General features: G+C 43.9%; 1 protein-coding gene across 2 annotated transcripts in view; it reads right to left on the bottom strand.

Annotated features, from left to right (window-relative positions):
• CD58 (CD58 molecule) overlaps positions 1–22,309 on the bottom strand; it is a 44,024-nt gene that overhangs the window by 5,565 nt on the left and 16,150 nt on the right. The window contains exons 2-5 of one of the 2 annotated variants that reach the window (XM_030759868.2): positions 16,517–16,813; positions 8,632–8,901; positions 3,205–3,276; positions 369–409 (exon numbers count right to left, since the gene is read on the bottom strand). In XM_030759868.2, coding sequence (XP_030615728.1) covers positions 390–409; positions 3,205–3,276; positions 8,632–8,901; positions 16,517–16,813 — 659 coding nt within the window. In that variant the 3' untranslated portion in view covers positions 369–389. The remainder of the gene's footprint in view (positions 1–368; positions 410–3,204; positions 3,277–8,631; positions 8,902–16,516; positions 16,814–22,309) is intronic. The other variant, XM_022583973.2, reaches the window with a different exon arrangement.

Genomic DNA, 22,309 nt, shown 5'->3' with positions numbered 1-22,309 from the left:
ATTGTGGTGGGTAACAGGATAACTCTTGGAGTCTGAAGACCTAGATTTGAATCCCAGCTCTACATTTATGAGCGATGGGACCTGACTTCTCCGAGTCTCAGGTTTGCTGTCTCTAAACAAGCTGTAAAGATACCCCCTCGCAAAGCTCACTGAGAGGGTTCAATGAGATGTTACATGGAAAGTGGCCAGCTGGTGCTTAATGAACTGTGGTGAGGGTATCTGCTGATGTAACTTATTACTGTTCAAGGCAACTAACTGACAGATAAGTAGAATCTGGCTCCCCAAGGAATAGGCCCTCTACATCGGGCTGTTCTGCTTCTAGTGCACGATATACAATGCACCCACTGAGCAGTCTACAGGACACTTACCTAGTTCTCCGTGTTTATCTGCTATGGGCGTCCCAGAAAACCTACAAACGAAGACATTTTCATCTCAGTTAAAGAGCTGAAAAGAAAAGCTGGAATCTGGAGTTGCTTGCTAGAGACCTGAACTGGGAAAACTCTAAAGCAGAGCCCTGTCGAGCTGGTATTTCCTACTCTCCTAAATGCTTACATCAAATTGGCCATAGAGTTGGGCCAAAGAGTTGTTCAAAAACTGGTCATCAGATGATAGAAAAACAAAAATTGTTGACGAATGTTTTTTTCTATAGCAGCTTGTGCATAAAGCTAAAGATGGAGGGAAGGCTGGAATGTTCTGGACCAGTGCTGCCTGATAGGGATATCATGTGAGCCGCGTAAGTAATTTAAAATGCTTAGTAGCCACGTTACACAGTAAAAAGAAATGGATGGGGACTTCCCTAACCCGGTCCAGCGGTTAAGACTCTGTGCTTCCACTGCAGGCGGCACGGGTTCAATCCCTGGTTGGGGAACTAAGATCCCGCGTGCCACGCAGCACAGCCAAAACATTAATAAAATAAAATAAAGTAAAATAAATAAAGTAAAATTAGTAGCAGAGCAATTATATTTTAAAAGAAATGGATGAAATTAATTTTCATGATACATTTTATTGACTAGCCCAACATATCAAAGATACTATTTTAACGTGTAATCAATATAAACATTATTAATGAGATACTTTACATTCCTTTTTTTAATAAGAAGTCTTACAAACCCGCTGTCTATTTTATACTGATGGCACATCTCAATTTGGACTCTCCTGTTTCAAGGGTTCAACAGCCACGTGTGGCTCGTGGCTACCATTTTGGACAGCACCGGTTTGGACGTTAAGATACGGTCCCACGTGCGTGCATCAGTTTCCTCCCCATCGAAGGCATCAGCTAGCCTGGAGCCATGCTAATGGTCCAGAAGCCAAGTCCACAGGCTTGACCGAGCTTGTAAAAGTGTCAACTACAGCTAGCCGATGGAGCTGTTTACATTCAGCTCTCTCCCCTTCTGAAGGCTCCATGCCAAATGCCTCACTTTCCCACTTTAGGGTTGAGATGCTTGCTGAAGTAATTATTTCTTAGAACAATTTGTTTTTCCAGGTTATATGGTGCTACCAGTAGTGATCACTGGTGTTAAGTTTCCCTCCACTGAATAAACTTTTTTTTTTTTTTTTTTTTTGCGGTACACGGACGCGGGCCTCTCACTGTTGTGGCCTCTCCCGTTGTGGAGCACAGGCTCCGGACGCGCAGGCTCAGCGGCCATGGCTCACGGGCCCAGCCGCTCCGCGGCACGTGGGATCTTCCCGGACCGGGGCACAAACCCGTGTCCCCTGCATCGGCAGGCGGACTCTCAACCACTGCGCCACCAGGGAAGCCCAAACTTTTTTTTTTTTTAGTAAGTTAAATCAGACAGAAAAGTCCTCAGTGCTACTTTTCTTCGGTTCAGGAGTTCTGGTGGTAGACACCCTCCCTCCCTCCCAAGAAAAACACATGAGTGGAAAATTATTTTGGTTTCTGGGGACCAATCTGTTAAGGAGATGATTAACTATGATACTGCTATCTGGGGATTAAAAATAACTTTTTAAAAAGAACACCTGAGCTCCCCAAATGTTTTACGTATTGGTAATGATGGCTTAAAACTTTCTTCAGCTGACTTTTTTATAACTTGTTTGGAGGAGATTCAGTTGACTGGTAATCTATAACTTAGGGATCTTCGTGGTATTTGAAACCTACAATATAGAAATGGAACCTTCGGGAAATCATATTCTAGTGCCAATACCCCAAAAAAGCCTAGGTCAGCACTGACCAACAGAACTTTCTGCAATGATGGAATTGTTCTCTATTTGGTCTCACATGGTAGCCACTAGCCATCTGTGGCTACTGAGCCCTTGAAATGTGGCTAGTATGACTGAGAAACTAAATTTTAAATTTTATTTAATCTTCATTAATTAAAATTTATATTTAGATCACTGTACGTGGCTAGTACCCACTGTATTGAATGAACATTGCAGGTCTAGGGAAACTTAAATCTAGTCTGTGAACTTGATTCAAGACATGACTGTGAAATGACATGGACCCCGGACGCCATCACCTTGCAGAAAGCGTCCTCTTCAACATTCCCTGTGAGAGTGACAAATCAGTCTCGGAAATTCCCTTTTGGCGAAGGCTGATATGGAAACTGATGGGGCTTCAAGAACCTCTACTCTGAAATTTACAGCCTAGTCAACATCCTCTGGGACTTGAGGAGGGGTTTCTTGACACCAGGAAAGAACAGGCTGGGATGAGGTTACCAGTTCTCCAGGGCATATGGGTTCCTTTCTGGAGGCTGAGGAAGGTTCAGGAAGGCAACACAGGTAATACCAGGTCATTTTACCCACTCCATGTCACCTGACTCAACAAATGCTCCTTCCTACCTGGGACCTCCTTCTGGGCTATAAGTCATGAGAATTATGACCATGGCAGCCAAGAGTAAGAGGTTTTTTTGCAAAATCTGGCTTGAGACCAGAAGTATAACTATATGTTGAGGTGGGCCACAGATATGAGGCTGTGGAACAGTCCTAAGTATATTCGGCTGTGTTCCCACTCCTGTACAGCTCTCTATGGCCCAAGGATTCATGCCACCTCAAGATAACGCAGAATCTTGGGGAACCCGACACACTCAGCAACCGCAGACAACAAGTACAACAAAAAAGGTTCTGTTTCTTTCGAAACACCTAAGATGTCAAACTTTGTTTTCATCTTCAAATTAATCATTTTCTGGCCTTTGAAAAACCAATTCCAGTTTGAAAACTTATTATTTTTAAAAAAGGAAGTATACGTACATTTTAAAAACAGCAAACCAAATATTAGTGCTGGCAGTATGGCGAAAAGCACAGTCCTGTGCCTTGTATTGTCTGAAAAAAGAAAGAAAGAAAGAAAGAAAGACAATTAGCTGGAACTGACCAAAACAGAGATACAGTTGATCCTATTTGTAGATTCCGTATTTGCAATTTATCTACTTGCTAAAATTTATTTGTACTCCCCAAACCAATACCTGCAGCGCTTTCACGGTCATGCGCTGACATGGGCCACAGAATGGTGAAACCTGCGTTGCCTGATGTCCACATTCCCAGGCTGAGGTTCAAGGCAATGCTCTGCCCCTGTGTTTTAGCCCTTGTACTGTAGACATGTGCCCTATTTGTGGTCTATTTAGTGCCATGTGTTTCCCATTTTTGTACTTTTTTGTTGTCTATTTCACTGTCTAAAACGGCCCCCAAGCACAGTGCTGAAATGCTGCCTCGTGTTCCCAAGCATAAGAAGGCTGTGTGTGCCTTACAGAGAAAACACACGTGTTAGATAAGCTTCATTTAGGCATCAGTTATGGTGCTGTGAATTCACTGTTCATGCATCAACCACATATATTAAATAAGGTGTCTTTAAACAGAAGCACACATAAAGCAAGGTTCTGTATTGACTCCTTGCCAAAAATGTTGTGACCGGAGGCTTGCAGGAACCTAAACCTCTATCTCCCCTGGGAGCAATGGTTCAACATGCACTAATTCTGTGTTTACAGTGACCGTAAAACATAACTATCGTGAATAAAGAGAATCGACTGTGTTTCTAAATAAACTTATATGCACAAGGTTGATACATATCAGGCCCAGTGCTGTTTATTAAAAGCAGCAAATAGTCCACTATTCAGCCGTCCTGTCCTGCCGGTGGGAGCACAGCTTGGTATCGTGTGCTTGGCAGGGCAATGTGGCAGCCATGCGTTGCAAGCCTGAGAAATGTTCATCATACAGCCGCTGACACTGTGCTAAATGATGTGCCTACAGGCTCACCAAATCATTGCGACAACGTTGGATTAGTGCTCTAACCTCTCAGTGCCTCAGTTTCCTCTTGGGGATCACTATAAATGGAACTGATAAATATGCCTCCTAGGGTAATTGTGAGCATTAATTGAGTCAATACACTTAAGAACAGCTATTAGCGCTTGCCATGAACCTACTGAGTTGATGCTATTGGAATCTCTACTAACGTCCTTTGGTCCTGCAATTCCATTTCTAAGATATTAACCTACAGAAACTATCAGTTATGTGCCCCTCTCCTCCCTCCAAAAAAGGCACAAAGATATTTACCACAGTCTTACAATATCAAAAAGCTGAAACAACCGAAGTGTCCACAATAGAAAAGAATGATGTGTGTTCATGAGGTGGACTCTATCCACCTACTAAAAATCTAAGGGCAGAATACTGAGGACATGGCAAAACAATCACCACACATTGCTAAGCGAGAGGGTGGGGTCACTCACAGCAGGTACAGCCTGGATGAGAGAGAGGGGAGAGGAGGAGAGAGGAGGGGAGGGGAGGGGAGGGGAGGAGAGGGAAGGGGAGAGAGAAAGCGAAAGAACGAATTAGAGTATGAACACACACCCTTTCCTCTTAGTAGGAACACAGGTGGGTTAGAGCAAATAGGCAATAATCCATTGGTTTGATTTGAGAGGCCCCTGGCCAGAAACCGCTAGTCGCTCCCCACACCCATTCTCCCCTCTTTAATAAAAGAATTCAGATTTTCAGCTGGGCATACCACCACTCCCCTAAAAGATTAGTTTCTCAGCCTTTCTTGTAGCAAGGTTTAACCATGTGGCAAGTTTTGGGCCGTGAGATGCAAGAAGCGTTGTGTGGTATTTCTCAAAAGTCTCCCTGAAAGGGGTAAGACACACCATCTTCCCCTCCCTGGGTCCCACTGCCTGAGATAGCAGGGAAGGTGCAGGAGCTGGACCACACAACTGCATAAAGTAGCAATGTGCCCAGGGCTGCCTACCTCCAGTTATTATTATTATTATTTTTTTAGTTGAGAAAAGTTCATCATTTATCCTTTTTAAAAAAAAATTGGAGTATAGTTGATTTACAATGTTGTGTTAGTTTCAGGTATACAGCACAGTGATATACCTGATATATTTTACCTTTTCTGTAAGATGTTATGGAGAAACCCGAACAAACTTTTTGGCCAACCATATGCACATATACACATATATATACACACACACACATATATATACATTCTTTTTCAGATTCTTTTCCATTATAGGTTATTACAAGATATTGAATATAGTTCCCTGGGCTATACAGTAGGTCCTTGTTTATCTATTTTATATATAGTAGTGTGTATCTTTTTTTTTTTTTTTTTTTGCGGTACGCGGGCCTCTCACTGCTGTGGCCTCTCCCGTTGCGGAGCACAGGCTCCGGATGCGCAGGCTCAGCGGCCATGGCTCACGGGCCCAGCCGCTCCGCGGCACGTGGGATCCTCCCGGACCGGGGCACGAACCTGTGTCCCCTGCATCGGCAGGCGGACTCTCAACCACTGCGCCACCAGGGAAGCCCAATAGTGTGTATCTTTTAATCCCAAACTCATAATTTATCCCTCCCTCCCCAATGTTTTTTTTTTAGCATGAAAGAAGTAATCTACATTTTTAAGTCACTGATATTTAAAAAAATGTTTTTAAACAGCTGAATCTAACGCTACTTGATACAGTCCCTTCCAAAATCCTTTCTCCCACGGGACGATGCCAGATGCCGTCATCGCTTTGGGACAGCAGAGATTTAGGGGAGATGAAACAACAATGATACAAGTTCTTAATGACGTTCTTCCTTCTTGACCTGGCCAGTGCACTGACAGTCGCTCGCTCTCTCTTCACTCGGCTTTGGAGATACCAAGTTCTTGGGGTTTTCTGCCTTCCTCCCTAGTGATCCTTTTCAGTCTCCTTTGCTGGATCCTCTGCCCTTAACAGCCCCTACATGCGGGAGTCCTCAGGACTCAGTCTCAGCACCCCTCTCTGATGACTGCTTCTCCACATGATCTCTCCTAGTCCCAAGGCTTTAAATGCCTCCTGTACTCTGATTATGCCCAAATCTCCATCTCCAGCCCTAACCACTCACGAGAGACCTAGACTCATAAATCACAGGACCGTATTTGACGTCTCCATCTGAAATCTAACGGGAATCTCAAACAACATGTCCCAAACCAAACTCTATTTCTTCCACACACCTGCTGTTGCCCTGCTTTCCAGTCCAATAGCAACACAATTCATTCCGTTGCTTGTGCCAGAAATCTAGGCGTCATCTGAGTATTTCTTTTTAGACACCTTTCTTCCACTTAAACCATTAGAAAATCCTGTTTCTATTTTCCAATGTAGCCTAATCGGAACCACTTCTCCCAACTCTACTAGTCCAAGACACCATCTTCTCTTGCTTAGACCAAGAGTTTCCAAATTAGGCACATAACCCCAGGGAGAACATAAGATGAGCAATGAGGTGCAAAAAAAATTAGAACCTCTATCTATTTTTACTACTTATGTCATTCTTTAAGTTTTTTAGATTTTGTGTATGTTTTAAAATGGTATGAGTTATATTCATTTTGTAGTACATTGTGGTAGAAGTATCTGTTGTTCCCCAATAAGCAATCTCTCCTTTTCACTCTGGGAAGAGAACCCCTGTGTTTTAACTGGGCACATGGCCAGCAAAAGATGGCACTTCTCAGCCCCCCTCAGCTAGATGTGGCCATGAACTCAGACTGGTCAAGGGAGTGTGAATGGAAGTGATGCATGCTACACTTGATCTTTAAAGGGGAGGATCAGGCTTCATCTCTCTCCTTCTCCCCTCCCACTTGCTATGGAGCAATTAGAGGTGCGAGCCCCTGTTCGACTCCAGAGAGCACAATTTTTAAGCTATAAGCATTTCAGTATGTATTTCCGAAAGATAAGGATTCTTTGTAAAACATAACCATGGCATCGTCAGACTTAAAAAATTGTGTTCAACATCATCAAACATGGAATCGCTGTTTAAATTGCTCCTGTTTTTTACTCTTTTCTGTTTGCATCAAGACCTAATAAGGTCCATACATTGCAATTAATTGATATGTTTCTTAAATTTCCTTAAACTTTAAGTCCCCCCATCACCTCTCTTTTTCTTCCCCGTATAATTTATTTATTGAAGAAACTTGGTCTTCAGTCCTACAAAATCTTCCAGTCTGTATTTTCATTTAACATGGTATGGTTCTCACTAGCCAATTCCTGTGAATCAGTCCAAAAAATTTTTTTGATTTGATTTATTTTGAGATAATATAATATAAAGAGTCAGGGTGGTGTCATGGGAAAAAACCTCCAGAAATCGGGAGACTTAAATTTCTATTCTATTTCCATTACTTAAGTGACCTAAATAAATATTAAAAAAAGAAAAACATTTATTCACGGAATCACCCTACCCCAGCCCAAGGAGACTCACATTTTTTATCTGCCCTAGAATCCTGCTCACACCTCACAATTGTGATATTATCCTGAAATACAGTATTTACTATTTTCATCTCTTACGCTTCAGTGAACCACTTTCAAATTACTGATCCGTCTGTTTATAAACTGGGGGTATAATGTATAAAACAGATAAGAAGAATTATAAATTACAAATATACATGATACTTAAGCAACATAAAAAGACCATAGCTGAGACAGATTGTCATGCTATTAACCAAGCGTTAGCCTAGACAAACGTATTGAATGCAGTTTTTTAAAATAATTAATTAATTAATTAATTAGGCTGTGCTGGGTCTTAGTTATGGCACACAGGATCTTCGTTGCCGCGTGTGGGGTCTTTTAGTTGCTGCACGAGGGCTCTTAGTTGCGGCATGCGGGCTCTTAGTTGTAGCATGTATGTGGGATCTATTTCCCTGACCAGGGATTGAACCTGCGGCCCCTGCATTGGGAGCTTGCTGTCTTAACCACTGGACCACCAGGGAAGTCCCTGAAGGCACCTTCCTGTTGCACGTGTGCAACCTTGAAGAACACAATGGTAATGAAGGATATCAGGAAGTAGTATTGTGAATAATTAAGAGCATGGGTTCTGAAGCCAGATGGCCTGATTTCAAAACCAGGCTCTACCACTTACTGGCTGTTGACCTTGGACAAGCAACTTAAACTCCCAACTATGTCTTGGTTTCTCCTCATGAAATAAGGATAATTACTAGACTGCGTGGGGATGGAATTAATTAACATATGTATTAGAATGGTACTTGACACAGAAAGTACTAAAAAATATTAGCTTTATATCTGTAGTAGAGTGTCTGTGAAAACTGTAAGTCAATTTAAGTTTCAAATTTATGAAATGTATGTTAGTTACTGCATCTGTGGTATGAAATTCATGAACCACTACTTGTATGTAGGTCCATGAACCCCACGTGTATATAGGATCTCTACCGTGACACACATAGTCACTTACCACTTGGGACACAGGTTGACAAAATGATTGATGTTGTCCTTCTGAATAATGGATTGCTAATGATACACTGAATTTCCTGTGATAGATCACCTTCCTTCGTAACATACACTTCAGATGGTTTTGAGCCACTCTGACACTGTATTGTTGAAGGACAGTCCCAGGAGTACTGTATGAGTTCTAGATGGGTGTTGTAATCTTCCAGGATCAAGCACTGGAGTGTAATGTTCCCATCAATCAATGTGCAAGATAGTGCTGGTGATGGAAGAGACTCTGGGAAAAAAAAAAAGTAACGTTTAGTACAGAAAAGAGTAATATAGACTCCTCATCTGCAAATCCAGAAAGAGCTTGCAGGGGCTTCCCTGGTGGCGCAGTGGTTAAGGATCCACCTGCCAATGCAGGGGACACGGGTTCAAGCCCTGGTCCAAGAAGATCCCACATGCCGCAGAGCAACTGAGCCCATGTGCCACAACTACTGAGCCTGCACGCCACAACTACTGAAGCCCACACCCTAGAGCCTGTGGTCTACAATAAGCGAAGCCACTGCAATGAGAAGCCCGTGCACCACCCACAATGAAGACTAGACCCCGCTTGCTACAACTAGAGAAAGCCCGCGCGCAGCAACAAAGACCCAACACGGCCAAAAATTTAAAAAAAAAAAAAAAAAAAAAGAAAAGAAAGAGCTCCCAACTTCCTTATGAGCTTGAAAAGACGAGCAGTCCACCCCCTTGAGCACCAAGGGGAGGGAATTCTCTCTTCTTCTGGGTCAGATCTATCTGCTCAAATTCAACATAGATACAGGCCCCAAATGCCTTATCCTCGATTCTGAAATCCAAAGAGTTCCGAAAGCCAAAAGATTTTTCACAAATATTTATTGCCATGTTTTACTAAAAATATTTGCATGCTTGAGTAAGCGGCTCTCCGTAACTAAGTGAAGTGCCTCTTAACACACAAAGAGGAGACAGTTTATATCTGAAGAATATAATATATATTTATATATATTTTATATATATATAAATATATTAGAAATATATATTTCTAAAATCTGAAGAAGGCTGAATTCCAAAGCACACCTGACTCAAAGGATTTTGCAAAAGGTTCTGAGGAGCTGTACTGTGGGCTGGCCCCGCTCTGAGGTAGAGGAGGGCATGGCACTTGTCACAGCCCTGTCGGTCTAGAGGCCTCACCCCCAAGTTTATTCTGGAAGCACCTCCTGCTGGCTAAGGCAGCTGGAGTTGCAAGGATGGATAAGACAAAAGTCATGACACGCCATCATCACCCTCTAAATTTAACCTCAAAGCCAACTGGCTCACCCCATTAGTCAGTGGTTTATTAATTCATATACCTTCTTGCATCTCTCCTTTCCACCAAAAACTAATCACAAGAGATTTGAGAAACATGTAAAAATATATGGAATATACAAAAATTGGTCATGGTAGCATTTGGATAATAAAATTTCAATACCTTGCAAACATCTACTAAAAAGCGAATTAAAGTTCATCAAGATGATGCGATACTCTGCTGTCACTTAAAATATTTTCTAAGACAAAGGAACACAAGCTCCACTTGATAATCTAAAAAATAAATATGTTCAACTCATCTTGCCTCCCTCTTCTCCTCCTGACTTCTTTCTGGCTCAGTTAAATAACACACCCAGCCTGTCTTGTTAGACCTGAGTCACACACGACTTCGCTTTCTGCTTGGCGTTTCCTCAAGTTTTAGGTTTAATCTAGCTCACATAATTCATTACATGTTGCCTTCAAGTTGTGTTCTTTAGTTAAAAGAACTCTAAGACACATACACACACACAAGTGTGTATTCACTGTAGACTACCTGCTCTCAGTAAGCAGGGTGACGAGTGGTGAGTTGTGGCAGAGGCAGGCACCAACGAAGCTTGGTTTCAAGGGAAAAGGGATAAGGAAGGTGAGGGGACACTTGGAAGGCCCAGAAGCCATGCTTCATGATTTGGCCAAGAACAGGTCCTGAGCAGAAATGACTGCTGGACCCAGTGCTCAAGCAGCAACTTGGAGCCTCTTCTACTAACCACTTCAGAATCCCATGGTCTACTGGAAACCCACCACAGATAATCCTAACCACGATCATTCAAAATCCCATTTGTACTCAGCCTTAAAAGAAAGGAAATTCAGACACATGCTACAACACGGATGGACCTTGAAGATGTTATGCTAAGTGAAATAAGGCAGTCACGAAAGAATAAATCTTACACGATTCCACTGATAGGAGGTTCTTAACAGCAGCCAGATTCTTAGAGACAGAAAATAGAATGGTGGTTGCCGGGGAACTGGGGGAGGGGGGAATGGGGAGTTCGTGTTTAATGGGTACAGAGTTTCAGTTTGGGAGATGAAAAGTTCACCTGTTCTGTTACAGATTCTAGTTTATCGATCTAGTTCAGCCAACGTCCCGCTACCCATGACGGGACCTAGTTCAGCCAAAGTCTCGCTGCCCATGACGGGACTTACCACAGCTATAATCTAACAAATGTTAGTTACATCTGTGCCTTAAGCAACTGGCAAGAAATGTGCCTACTTCATCCCTAAGACAACTTAGTCAATTTATAATTAATGAGTTCAGCTCACTATTCTGTAAGAAATGAGAATTTCTTATACATATCTGATGACATTTCTATATGTCCATAAACTTTAATAAAAAGTCATATGCCAGTCCACACCTTTTAAGGATAGAGCAGTTAATTGTACTTATATGAACATTACCAGCCTCCATGCAATAAAGGTTATAAGAGGATGGGCAAGGACTATTAAATGCTGATGGTGGAAATTTTTAAGGGGACTTTGAGGGAAGGAGGAAAGCCAGGTGTTCCCTTACACAGAAGGATGTAGATGCTCTGAACCTAGAGGTACCAGGAAATGCCCTGTCTAAAGTATCCTTTCTGAAGGGGCTGGTGTCTCCGGAAGGTTACTGAGTCTTATTAGTTTAGTCTTAACATATCATCATGGAAGTATGACTTCCTCATTTCTAAAAAAAAGAAGTATGACTAATCGTTTTGACATTCACGTATGTATTTTTATAACCAAAATCTAAATCTTATTAACTCTTTCTTGGAAGTGTCTTCTGATTCTTTCCTTTCCAAACATCTACTACTAACACCTCTGTCTACCTGGATGATCACAGTAGCTTCCAACCTGGCGTCTCCTCTTCCTAATCCACCGTAGATACCTCCCATCTGATTAACCTTCCAGAAATATATTTCATCAAGGCACTTCTCTGCTCCAGTATCAGATACAGTGGCTCTCCACTCCCACAGGCTAAAACCCAGATTCCCAAACCAGAACTTGAAGTCAACACATTAACGGCCAATATCACTCAGTGCCTCCTGATTGAAACTCGCCTCCCCTGCACCTTGCTCCTCTGCAGGCCTTTGCTGAGCTTCCTAAGGACTATCCACTTAGTCTCACTACCAAAATCAAGCACCTTTGTTGAGTCACCATGGAAGTTTTAAATTTAAATTATTTAAAAATTATTACTTTCAAACATTTCATCAAGTTTTAAAAAGAGAAACTTAAATGTTTCCAATTCAGTTTTACAAACTCTATACAGGGGCTCGTAAAATGCATTCTATTCTAATTTAAATTCTGAATCAATCTTTTTGTTTGCTTGCCCTACAACTGCCAAATCTCCAGCTTGCAGGTTTTAAGGATTTTTGCTTCTTCAAAGGCATTGACTGATCCTTCTAACAGGATGCCTGCACACCCTAACAAGCTTCCCTTATCTAAAAGGAGTTCATCATCTCCTGGACACACCAGTCACCCAGTCTGAGAGCCCCCCCCCCATCACTGTAAATTGTGCATCCCACCTCCCAATCATCCTGACCAATTGCTTCCGTATCTGCTGAGTGCCCATTACCTATTCAAATCCTTTGCTGGGCTCCGGGGGTACAACGGTGAACAACAGAGAAATTCTCTCTTCCTCCCACTGTCTCCGATACTGGGTAGCTGAACCGGTGAGGGACAGCTATTCACCCAGCTATATCCTGTTCCACTGAGACCACCTCAAACAGCTCAGACTTGAACTGCTATATTGCACTCTGCCTCTTCTCCATCCCCTGGAAACCATCTTACACAGTTTGCCACCAGTTGGATCTTCCTAAAACACCCTTTAACATAGAGGAAGTAGGGCTAGAACTATACCCACATCTTGGATAAAACAAGTGAAACTGTGACGCAGCAGAGGGGACAGATGGGTACAGGTTGAGCTGTGCTGGGTGGCGGCACAGAAAAGGCAGCTATGAGGCAAAAGCATTACTAGGACATCTGAGAAAAGCAAGGGGAGGTCACAGGGGCCAGATCTCATATAGCCTTGTAGGCCACTGTAAAGACTTTAGCTGTAACTCAGAGTCAGATGGGGCCACTAGAAAGTTCTAAGCAGAGGAGTGATGTGATCTGACTTCTGTTTTAAGAAGACCACTCTGGCTTCTGTGTTTAAAATTAAACTGTAGAGGGGCAAGGGTGGAAGCTGGGAGACCAATTAGCAGGCTATTGCAATCCTCCAGGTGAGAATGAAGCAGTCCTGGATCAGACCAGAGGACATGATGAGAGGTGGTCAGATTCTGGTTATATTTTGAAGGCAGAACCAACAAAATTTTCTGGTGGAGTGAATATGGTGTTCAAGAGGAAGAGAGGTGTCAAGGATGATACCAAGGTTTCAGCTTGAGCAACTGCAAGGATGGAGCTGCCATTAACCAAGAGGGGGAAGGTTTGGGGAGGAATAGGTTTTGAGGGAAAGGTCACGAGCTCACTGCTGGACATGTGAGATTTGAGAGGCCACTTAGATATCTGAGTGGAGACAGAGTAGGCAGTCAGATAAACACCTAAGGAGCTCAGTGGAAGTCTGGGCTAGAGCTCTAAATCTATGCATTATCAACACTGAATGCTATTTAAAGCCCTGACATGTGATAAGCCCACCCACCTGGGTGTGAATGCAGGCAGAGAAGGGAAGAGGTCCAAGGCTTAAGCCTTGAAGTCGCCAATGTTAAGAGGTTGGGGGAGGGACTTCCCTGGTGGTGCAGTCGTTAGCAGTCTGCCTGCCAATGCAGGGGACACGGAACTGAGCCCGTGCGTCACAACTATGGAGCCTGCGCTCTAGAGCCCGCGTGCCACAACTACTGAAGCCCGTGTGCCTAGAGTCTGTGCTCCACAACATGAGAAGCCACCGCAGTGAGAAGCCCACGCACCGCAAGGAAGAGTAGACCCCCCTCGCTGCAACTAGAGGAAGCCCGCGTGCAGCAACGAAGACCCAACGCGGCCAAAAATAAATTAAAACAAAGAGGTTGGGGGATGCAAGGGGATAAGGGAACGAACCAACAAAGGAAACTGAGAAGGAACTGTTAGTGACTTAAAAGGAAACTAGAGTCGGGTGGTGCCTGGATGCTAAGGTGAAGATGTTTCACAGAGGAGGGAGTGATTAGCTGTTTCAAAAACTTCTGAGAGAAAGATGTGGATGGAGAATGAGTCACTGGATTTATTCATGAGGAAGTCATGAGGAGTTTGGGTACAGCAGTGGGGATGAAAGCCTGTTTGGAGTAGCTTAAAAGTGAATAGGAGAAAGGGGGTATGTAGACAGCTCTTCCAGTAGATTCTCTATAGACTGAAGGCAGAAAAGTGGGTGGTAGGTGGAGGAGTAGAGGGGCCAGAAGAGGGCTTGCAATGATGGTACAGATAATCGCTTATTTGTATGCTGATGGGAATGAGTCATTATCTCCTGGAGGAAATTACTGTAAGGAGAGAGTGGGTAGAATTACAGAAGTGACATCCCTGAGTATAATGAGAGGAGGTGGGATCCAGGGCACAAGTAGAGGGTTTGGCTCCAGATGAGAACTCAGCAAGCTGAAAGTAAGAACTGCCGAACAGGAATGGTAGAGAACAGGGGATACAGGGTCAGGCACAGGTAAGCAGATAGGCTGGTGGTGAGAGCTTGTCGAAGTTCTCCTCTGGTTGCTCGTTTTCCTCAGTGAAACAAGAAGCAAAGCCTTCAGCTGAGCAGTGGGTCTGGAGAAGGAGGTGTTCAAGGTTTGAGGAGAGAAAAGGTAAACTGCTGGGAGTGGGTGAGTGAAGACACTAGGAACATATTGGGTTTAGCTGCAGTAAATCATCAGAATTTTAAAGTGTGGGACTCTGCAAGGTGATGTGCTTTTCTGCAGCTACAAGGCGTGAGCACAGAACGTTGGATTGAACCTGGCTGGACTGGGCTCGTCCAGTCAAAGTTCAATCATTGAGCATGACCAATCAGAAAAGGAGCAAAGAAGCTGGGTGTGTCTGCAACAGAGTGAGCCCAGGGAGTGAGCACGGCACTGGGGCTGCAGAAGGAGGGCAGGGAGGACATCAGTCGGGGAAGGACTGTCAGAGTTGTCAGAGCAGAGGAACTGAGCTTCCAGCAGAGGAAGTGGAACTGAGATACTGAGGTGATGGAGGGAATGGAATCACTGGTAAAGACAAGTTCTACATTATATCTGTGGGGAGAGGTAAGGCAGAGTGAAGGAGAAGATCATTACAGGAGAGGAGAGCAAGGACTAAGAAGTCAGGATATTAGAAAGAACTTTTATTTAAATATTACAAAAGCACCAAGAATTATGACAGCAGGAACATCAGAAACAGTGAAAAGGAGCCAGGCACTAAAATAATTAGGAAATATTGGGGTGATGTTCTTAGCAGCACTATTTACAATAGCCAAGACATGGAAACATTGTAAGTGTCCATCAAGAGATGAATGGATAAAGAAGATGTGGTATATATAAATGGACTATTATTCGGCCATAAAAGAAAAGTGAGAGAATCCTACCATTTGTGACAACATAGATAGACCCTGAAGGCATTATGCTAAGTGAAACAAATCAGACTTGAGAATGCAAATACTGTATGATCTCTAAAAAGAGAGAAATCTCTAGAAATCTTTTTAGATTTAGTGGAATGTAAAAAGAAAAAAACCAAGCTCATAGAAAAAGAGATCAGACTTGTGGTTACCAGAGGTGGAGGGTGGGAGGAAGGGGATTTGGAGGAAGGTGGTCAAAAGGTATAAACTTCCAGTTATAAAATATATGAACACTAGGGATACAATGTGCCACATGGTGACTATAGCTAACACTGCTGTATGGTATGTAGGTAAGTTGTTAAGAGAGAAGATACTAAGTTCTCATCACAGGAAGAACATTTTTTTTCCTTTTTTCTTTCTTTTCTTTTTATGGTATCTATATGAGAAGACGGATGTTAGCTGAACCTATTGTGGTAATCATTTCACAATGCATGTAAATCAAACCACCACGCTGTACGCCTTCCACTTGTACAGTGATGGATGTCAATTATTTCTCAATAAAACCGGGGAAAAAAAGAAACATTAAAGTGTACCCATCAGCCTCTGGATGACTGCAACAAGGAAAGCGCTTTAGAGATGAGGGAGGGAGAATAACCTGGAAACGTCAGCGAGAAGCACAGAGGAACCTGTATCCTATCCCCAGTTCCAGTTTAAAGTGGTAAGAGGAGGAAAAAAAAAATCCCACCTCCTGTGTGAGCTGCAAGGGGAAGCAGGGACTGTAATTTATAGAGCACCAACTATCCGTGGTTCAGAGTTCTGAGCTCACTGATGCCACTACATCCCTTTCCCATTCCCAGCAAGACAAGGGATGCTGCTGCCAGCAGCTCTGCCCAACTTGTGCTGTTCTCCTGACCTCAGTCACATCCTCTCCTCACCAAGAGGATGACAAGGGAGCTGAAAGTGGCTCCTGTGTACCGGAAAGAGAGGAAAACCCTGACAACAGGTGATGACTAATCTTTATTTCTCATAAACCAATGATTAGTATTAGTCTCTTAAAATAGTTAGAAATCTGCCATTTGAACAAACCAATTCACGGCATACTCACCGATCACTCTGAGGGTGAACTTGCTGTTATTTCTAACACTTGGGGATTCAATTCCGTACTCGTCTTCGTCTGATGGTGTTAACTTGCAGATCGTGAGGTTCCCCGACACAGTGTCTAAGTAAACTCTATCTTTAAAAGACAGAAAAGCTCTGACTTCAGATTGGTCATCCCATTCTACAACTTTATCCTTTCCTCTTTTCCACACAATCTCCTTAAAGGGTTTAAAACTCGATGTGTATAAAGTTACATTCTTGTTCACGGCTCCATATATTACTTGGGAATCACAGCTAATGAAATCTAGGAGAAAAAAAAAGAAACTGGTTAGGGAAGATAACATGACTCGATCAAAAGCAGAAAATTATCTTCCAAGATGCCTTGTGGGGGGAAAATGATTAAATTTAGTGGTAAAATTATTCATTAGCTACGTTTTGTACTAAGCTGATAAACTGCTGATAAAAAGTATAGGAAGGAGAACATGCTTGACCCTGTAAGAGTTTATTCTTTAATAGGGAACTGGGGCCCGCAGAAATCCAAGAAATGGATTCAACATTTATGGAGCACCAACTACGTGCCAGGTACTGTGGGCAATGCTGGGAATATGGCGGCAAACAAGACAGGTGTCACTCCAGGCCCTCAAGGGAGGAGACACTGAGCAGACAAGGAGAGCCACCCAGGCAAAGGCCTTTCCTAGCAAATCACGCTGAAACTGACACAGGACAGCAAACTGCCGGAAGATAAGAGGAGTCTGCAAGCTGACAGCAGGGTGAGGAGGGGAAGGAGAGATGGCCAAGCAGACAGAGGAAGCAGCCCCTCTGAAGAGGCAGGCCTTAAATCAGGAAGGCGCTGGGCGTGTCTGAGGAAATAAAAGCAGTTCCAAAAGGCTCGAAGGAAGAGAGCAAGGGGGGAACGGGTGGGGAATGAGGCTGGAGAGGCAGGCAGGGGCCAGACCACAGGGTCTGTGAGTGAGGGGCTGGGCCATGTCCGGTAAGATATGCTAAGTGTTTGGAATTTATCCTAATGGAAAGGGAAGGTCACGGACAGGGAAGACCGGCATGACATTTAAGTTTCAGTAGGTTGACTTTGTCTGCAAGGTGGACACTGGTCAACAGGGTAAGGATGGAGGGCAGAGAAAACCCAGAAGGGCAGTCAGTGCGGGAGCAGTGAAAGAAGGCTGGACCGGGAGACCAGACCAGGGCGCCGGCGGTGGGGATGGATAAGTGGACAGACTCTATATTTGAGAGGGAAATGAACAGGATTTAGTGATTGGATGAGAGGTGTTAATGGTGACCGTCAGGCCTCCTTTCCTGGCTGACTGAGGTGCCATTAACTGAAATCAGAATGACCAGGAAGGAAGTCAGGGAGTGTGATGAAGATTAAGGTCTCGAGGCCTGGGTGCGGTGGCGTGCTGGAACCAACTGTTAGCCTCTCTGCCGGACTCCGTTCAGGGAAGCCTGGAGAGCTTGGAGTGCACCACAGTGGGAGTATTTATAGCAGAGAAACTGACTCATGCTTCAAATCAGAACCTCCCATCTCCTCCACATCAATCCAGTTGTTAAACATTTACTATTACTACTAGATTGGGATATTCTTGATACCCCAAAATGGGCTTCAACGCATCGTGCTCCAGACTTGACTTTCTTGTTAAGAGAGAAGAGCAGCTGTTAGGGGAGAGACATAAAAGAGAAATTAAAACTTGATGATTGAAGTTTTTACCTAGAAGCAATCAGGGTAATTGACAGAGCACAGGAAAAATCAAAAATATTAAATAGACCAATTGCAGGCAATTGTATCCAGTAATTTCAAATAAGAAGCAAATACGCCCCATTTGTCTATGTGCAAGGATTTTTAGAACCCACCTCCCTTAATCCAGGGAGGCTGCCTGCAATACACCAGCATCCTTCTGTGGCTTTCCTGACCATGTACTGTTTCTCCCGATCAACCAGAGCCCATGAAAAGGCATGAAAAGGAGTAAGATTTGAGGGGTGAGAGTCTATCCACACACAATAGTGGCGGCTCGAAATGTCTTGTAAGTGAATAGATGAATGAACGGATGAGAGTAGGGTGGTGGAGGAAGAGGAGAGGTCTCAGTTGAACTGCCCCTCCCTGGCTGCATAAAGCTGGCTTCTGTCTTTCCCAGGGGAAGGTGATGTTTCCTGGGCTTGAGAACAGGAAGAAGAAAAGTCTGGAATGGAGCTAACGGTGGAAAAAGGGGGAGACCAGTTCAGAAAAAATCATAGTCATTTTGAGCTGGAAGAAACTCCAACAATTAGTCAGTCAAATTACCCCCATTTCACAGGTGAAAGGACAGGGCACCAAGAAAAATGGAAGAAAATGTTACTGAATGCTTACCCTCTGCCAGTTACGTGTTCACGTACTTGTGTCCCTTTTTAATCCTCTCCACATCCCTGTGCAGTGGTGTTGCTAACTCCATCTCTCAGGCCCCGGGAGACATATCAATTGCTCAAGGTCACTCAGCAAGTTTATGGTAGCTGAGGGACCACAACAGACCTGACATGGCCCAGCCCCTCACTCACAGACCCTGTGGTCTGGCCCCTGCCTGCCTCTCCAGCCTCATTCCCCACCCGTTCCCCCCTCGCTCTCTTCCTTCGAGCCTTTTGGAACTGCTTTTATTTCCTCAGACACGCCAAGCGCCTTACTGATTCAGGACCTGCCTCCTCAGAGGCACTTCTTCCTCTGTCTGCTTGGCCATCTCTCCTCCCCCTCTTCACCCAGACGTCAGCTGACTGATGGATGCTAAGCATAAGCGACCTGTAAGACATCTGCGTGGAGCTGTCCAGGAGGCTGCGGGGTCCACAGGTCTGTGGGTTCCCAGGGAAAGATACAGATTTGGGATTCATTACATTTGTAGATGCTATGTCTACCATTTCCTTCCTATAGTAAAGTCTTTTCTGTTGCACCTCCAAGACTGATCCTAAGGTAAGTTACCAATATGACTGTTTCCAATGAAAAAGAATAGGAGAAAGGAGAGTGATTTTTTTTCTCAAGGTCACACACCCTGAACGAATGAAAGAATGAGCAAACAAACAGCAGCTAAGGAAAGGAGTCAGCAGTGAGTTGGTTACTTTGCTGATAACAGTGAATGGTCAGAAAAGGGACCACAGGGATGCTACCTTACCATGCCAGAGGGCAGAATGAAAAGGGCACCGACTTTCAAGGCAGATGCGCCCAGGGTGAACCTTCAAAAGTTCTCGCCACACTAGGTTTCCTCAGCCTAAAAAACAAATCATGATGCCTGCCACAAAAGACTGTTTTGAGGTTTGAATAAGACTGAGAGTCTTTACACAATGGCTGAAATGAAGTAGGCTTTCAACAGGGTTTTCCCTCTTTTTCTTTCAATGATTCAGGCCACCATCAATGCATTCACTGTAGGTGACCCTGGCTGTGTGAGAACTGGGCATAGAGTGAGTTTTTGCTGTTTCGAAGTAGAGAGAGATAGAGGTAGGGGGAAAATGTATCAGTGATTGCCTAAACAGATATTCTGTGCTAGACAGAATTTTTTTAACTGTTAGAGGTTTATTTGTTTGGAAGAATACTGAATGACCTTTTCTTTTGAAAGATATGAGGGTACCTAATACCTATGTGTACTGTGTTTGTTTCCAATTTCAAAGACTCTTGCAGTCTTAAAAAACATCATCATTATACCCAGTTTTGATAGTTCTTCTCACAGGGCTTGAAGTCCGAAGTGGAACTCAAATATTTTGCAGACAAAGTGACCTGATTTTTGATTTAGAAAATATGGTAACCGTAACTACTGGGTTAATGAAATGGGACCTCCCCCAACTCCCAGCCACAAATTCCTCTGCGCATTTTCACTTGAGTCCTGGGATTCTTTTAAAAAATATTTATCTATTTATTTGGCCGCGTTGAGTCTTAGTTACAGCACGCAGGATCTTTCATTGCGGCGTGCAGGCTCTTTGTTATGGCGCATGGGCTCTAGAGCATGCACGCAGGCTCAGTAGTTGCAGCGCACAGGCTCTCTAGTTGTGGCATGCGGGCTCCAGAGTGCGCAGGTTCCGTAGTTGCGGCACGTGGGCTTTCTAGTTGTGGCGCACAGTCTCTAGAGCACGCGGGCTTAGTTGCCCCACGGCACGTGGGATCTTAGCTCCCCAACTGGAGATCAAACCCGCGCCCCCTGCATTGGAAGGTGGATTCTTATCCACTGGACCACCAGGGAAGTCCCAGGTCCTGGGATTTAGATTGACTGCTATTTTTAGTTTATTTAATCAAACACTTATATAGCACTTACTATCTACTAGGCAGTTGGAAGAACTCTACAAATATGTATTCAGCAAATCCTCTCAAAAACCATATCAGGACTTCCCTGGTGGCACAGTGGTTAAGAATCTGCCTGCCAATGAAGGGGACACAGGTTCGAGCCCTGGTCTGGGAAGATCCCACATGCTGCGAAGCAACTAAGCCCGTGCGCCACAACTACTGAGTCCGTGCTCTAGAGCCCGTGAGCCACAACTACTGAGACCGCGTGCCACAACTACTGAAAACTGTGCTCCTAGAGCCCGTGCTCTGCAACAAGAGAAGCCACCACAATGAGAAGCCTGTGCACCACAACGAAGAGTAGCCCCCACTGGCTGCAACTAGAGAAAGCCTGCACGCAGCAACAAAGACACAACGCAGCCAAAAAAAAAAAAAAAAACAGATAGATAGAAAAAAAAAACTTAAAAAGAAAAACCATATTAAGCAGTTGTTATTTTTAACCCTATTTTGCAGATGAGGTAACTGTGACACACAAACGTTAACTGACTAGCTAATTAAGTAGTGAAACTGCTTTTGAACCCAGATAGTCTGTCTTTTAACCATTGCTTCTTATTTGGCTAGCTATGTGGTATATGGCTATTAAAGACAGTGACGTGATACAGGGTATGTCAGAATGCAATTTCTAGAACGTATGGGAATAGCAGATGTTGGGAATGAGAAAAGTCAAACCATTCTAGTCGGGAGTCAAGCACACCTCTGAAACCTAGAAGTGAAGCATAAGCTCAATGGTCAACAAATCACTGAATGTCAGGGCTGGACAGGTCCTCAGAGGACCCTGGCCCGCCCCACACCCATCCTCATATACATAAGGAAATTGAGAAGATCTGATTGAGCAAGATAGTGATGAACCCAAATCTCCAAAATGTTACATGGGAACCCAAATTTAAACCTAAGTTTCATAATGCTGTTGTTTTTTAAAAATAATTTTAGATGTTCAATGGAAAACGAGACACGGTTTCATAATTAAAGACCAAGAAACTAAGTTCAAAGTAAGGTCTAAGAGTTTGCACTTCTCATGTGTGATGGCAAGGAATATGTGACATGTGAAAAAGTAAGAGAGGGTAAGGGGACAAAAGAGACTCGAAGGCAGGAAGGAAGAAAAGCTGGAGCGGGGTGTGTGGCGAGAAAACAAGGGACAAACAAAGAAGTAATAAGGACACAAAATCACAGGAGCAGCTGAGAAGCCTGTGAGAACTAGCAAATGAAGCCCTGAGATAGAGACCAGCCGTTCAGCCAACAGAGGAGCCACAGACGGGCCAGGTGTGACCTACAAGGGAGCAGTGGAGGCTGCAGCTCTAGTGAGGCTGGCTCGCCTAGGGAGAGGCCCCTCAGCTCCTACCCACGTGGACACGTGCAAACTGCCGGATCTTCTAAGTTTCCAAGAAATGCTGGACGTTCAAATTTTATGGGAACACAAAAATCAAATTTTACGGGAACACAAAAATCAAATTTTATGGAATTAGCGGGCAATTAATTCCAATCTGAGCGGAGGGGTATCCC

Source organism: Delphinapterus leucas, chromosome 1 (assembly GCF_059928025.1).
Source record: "Delphinapterus leucas isolate spDelLeu-1000000601 "Yukka" chromosome 1, BTC_Dleu_Yukka2, whole genome shotgun sequence".
Lineage (NCBI taxonomy): Eukaryota > Metazoa > Chordata > Mammalia > Artiodactyla > Monodontidae > Delphinapterus > Delphinapterus leucas.
The sequence above is the reverse complement of the archived record's forward strand: the minus strand, read 5'-3'. Positions and strand labels throughout refer to the sequence as shown.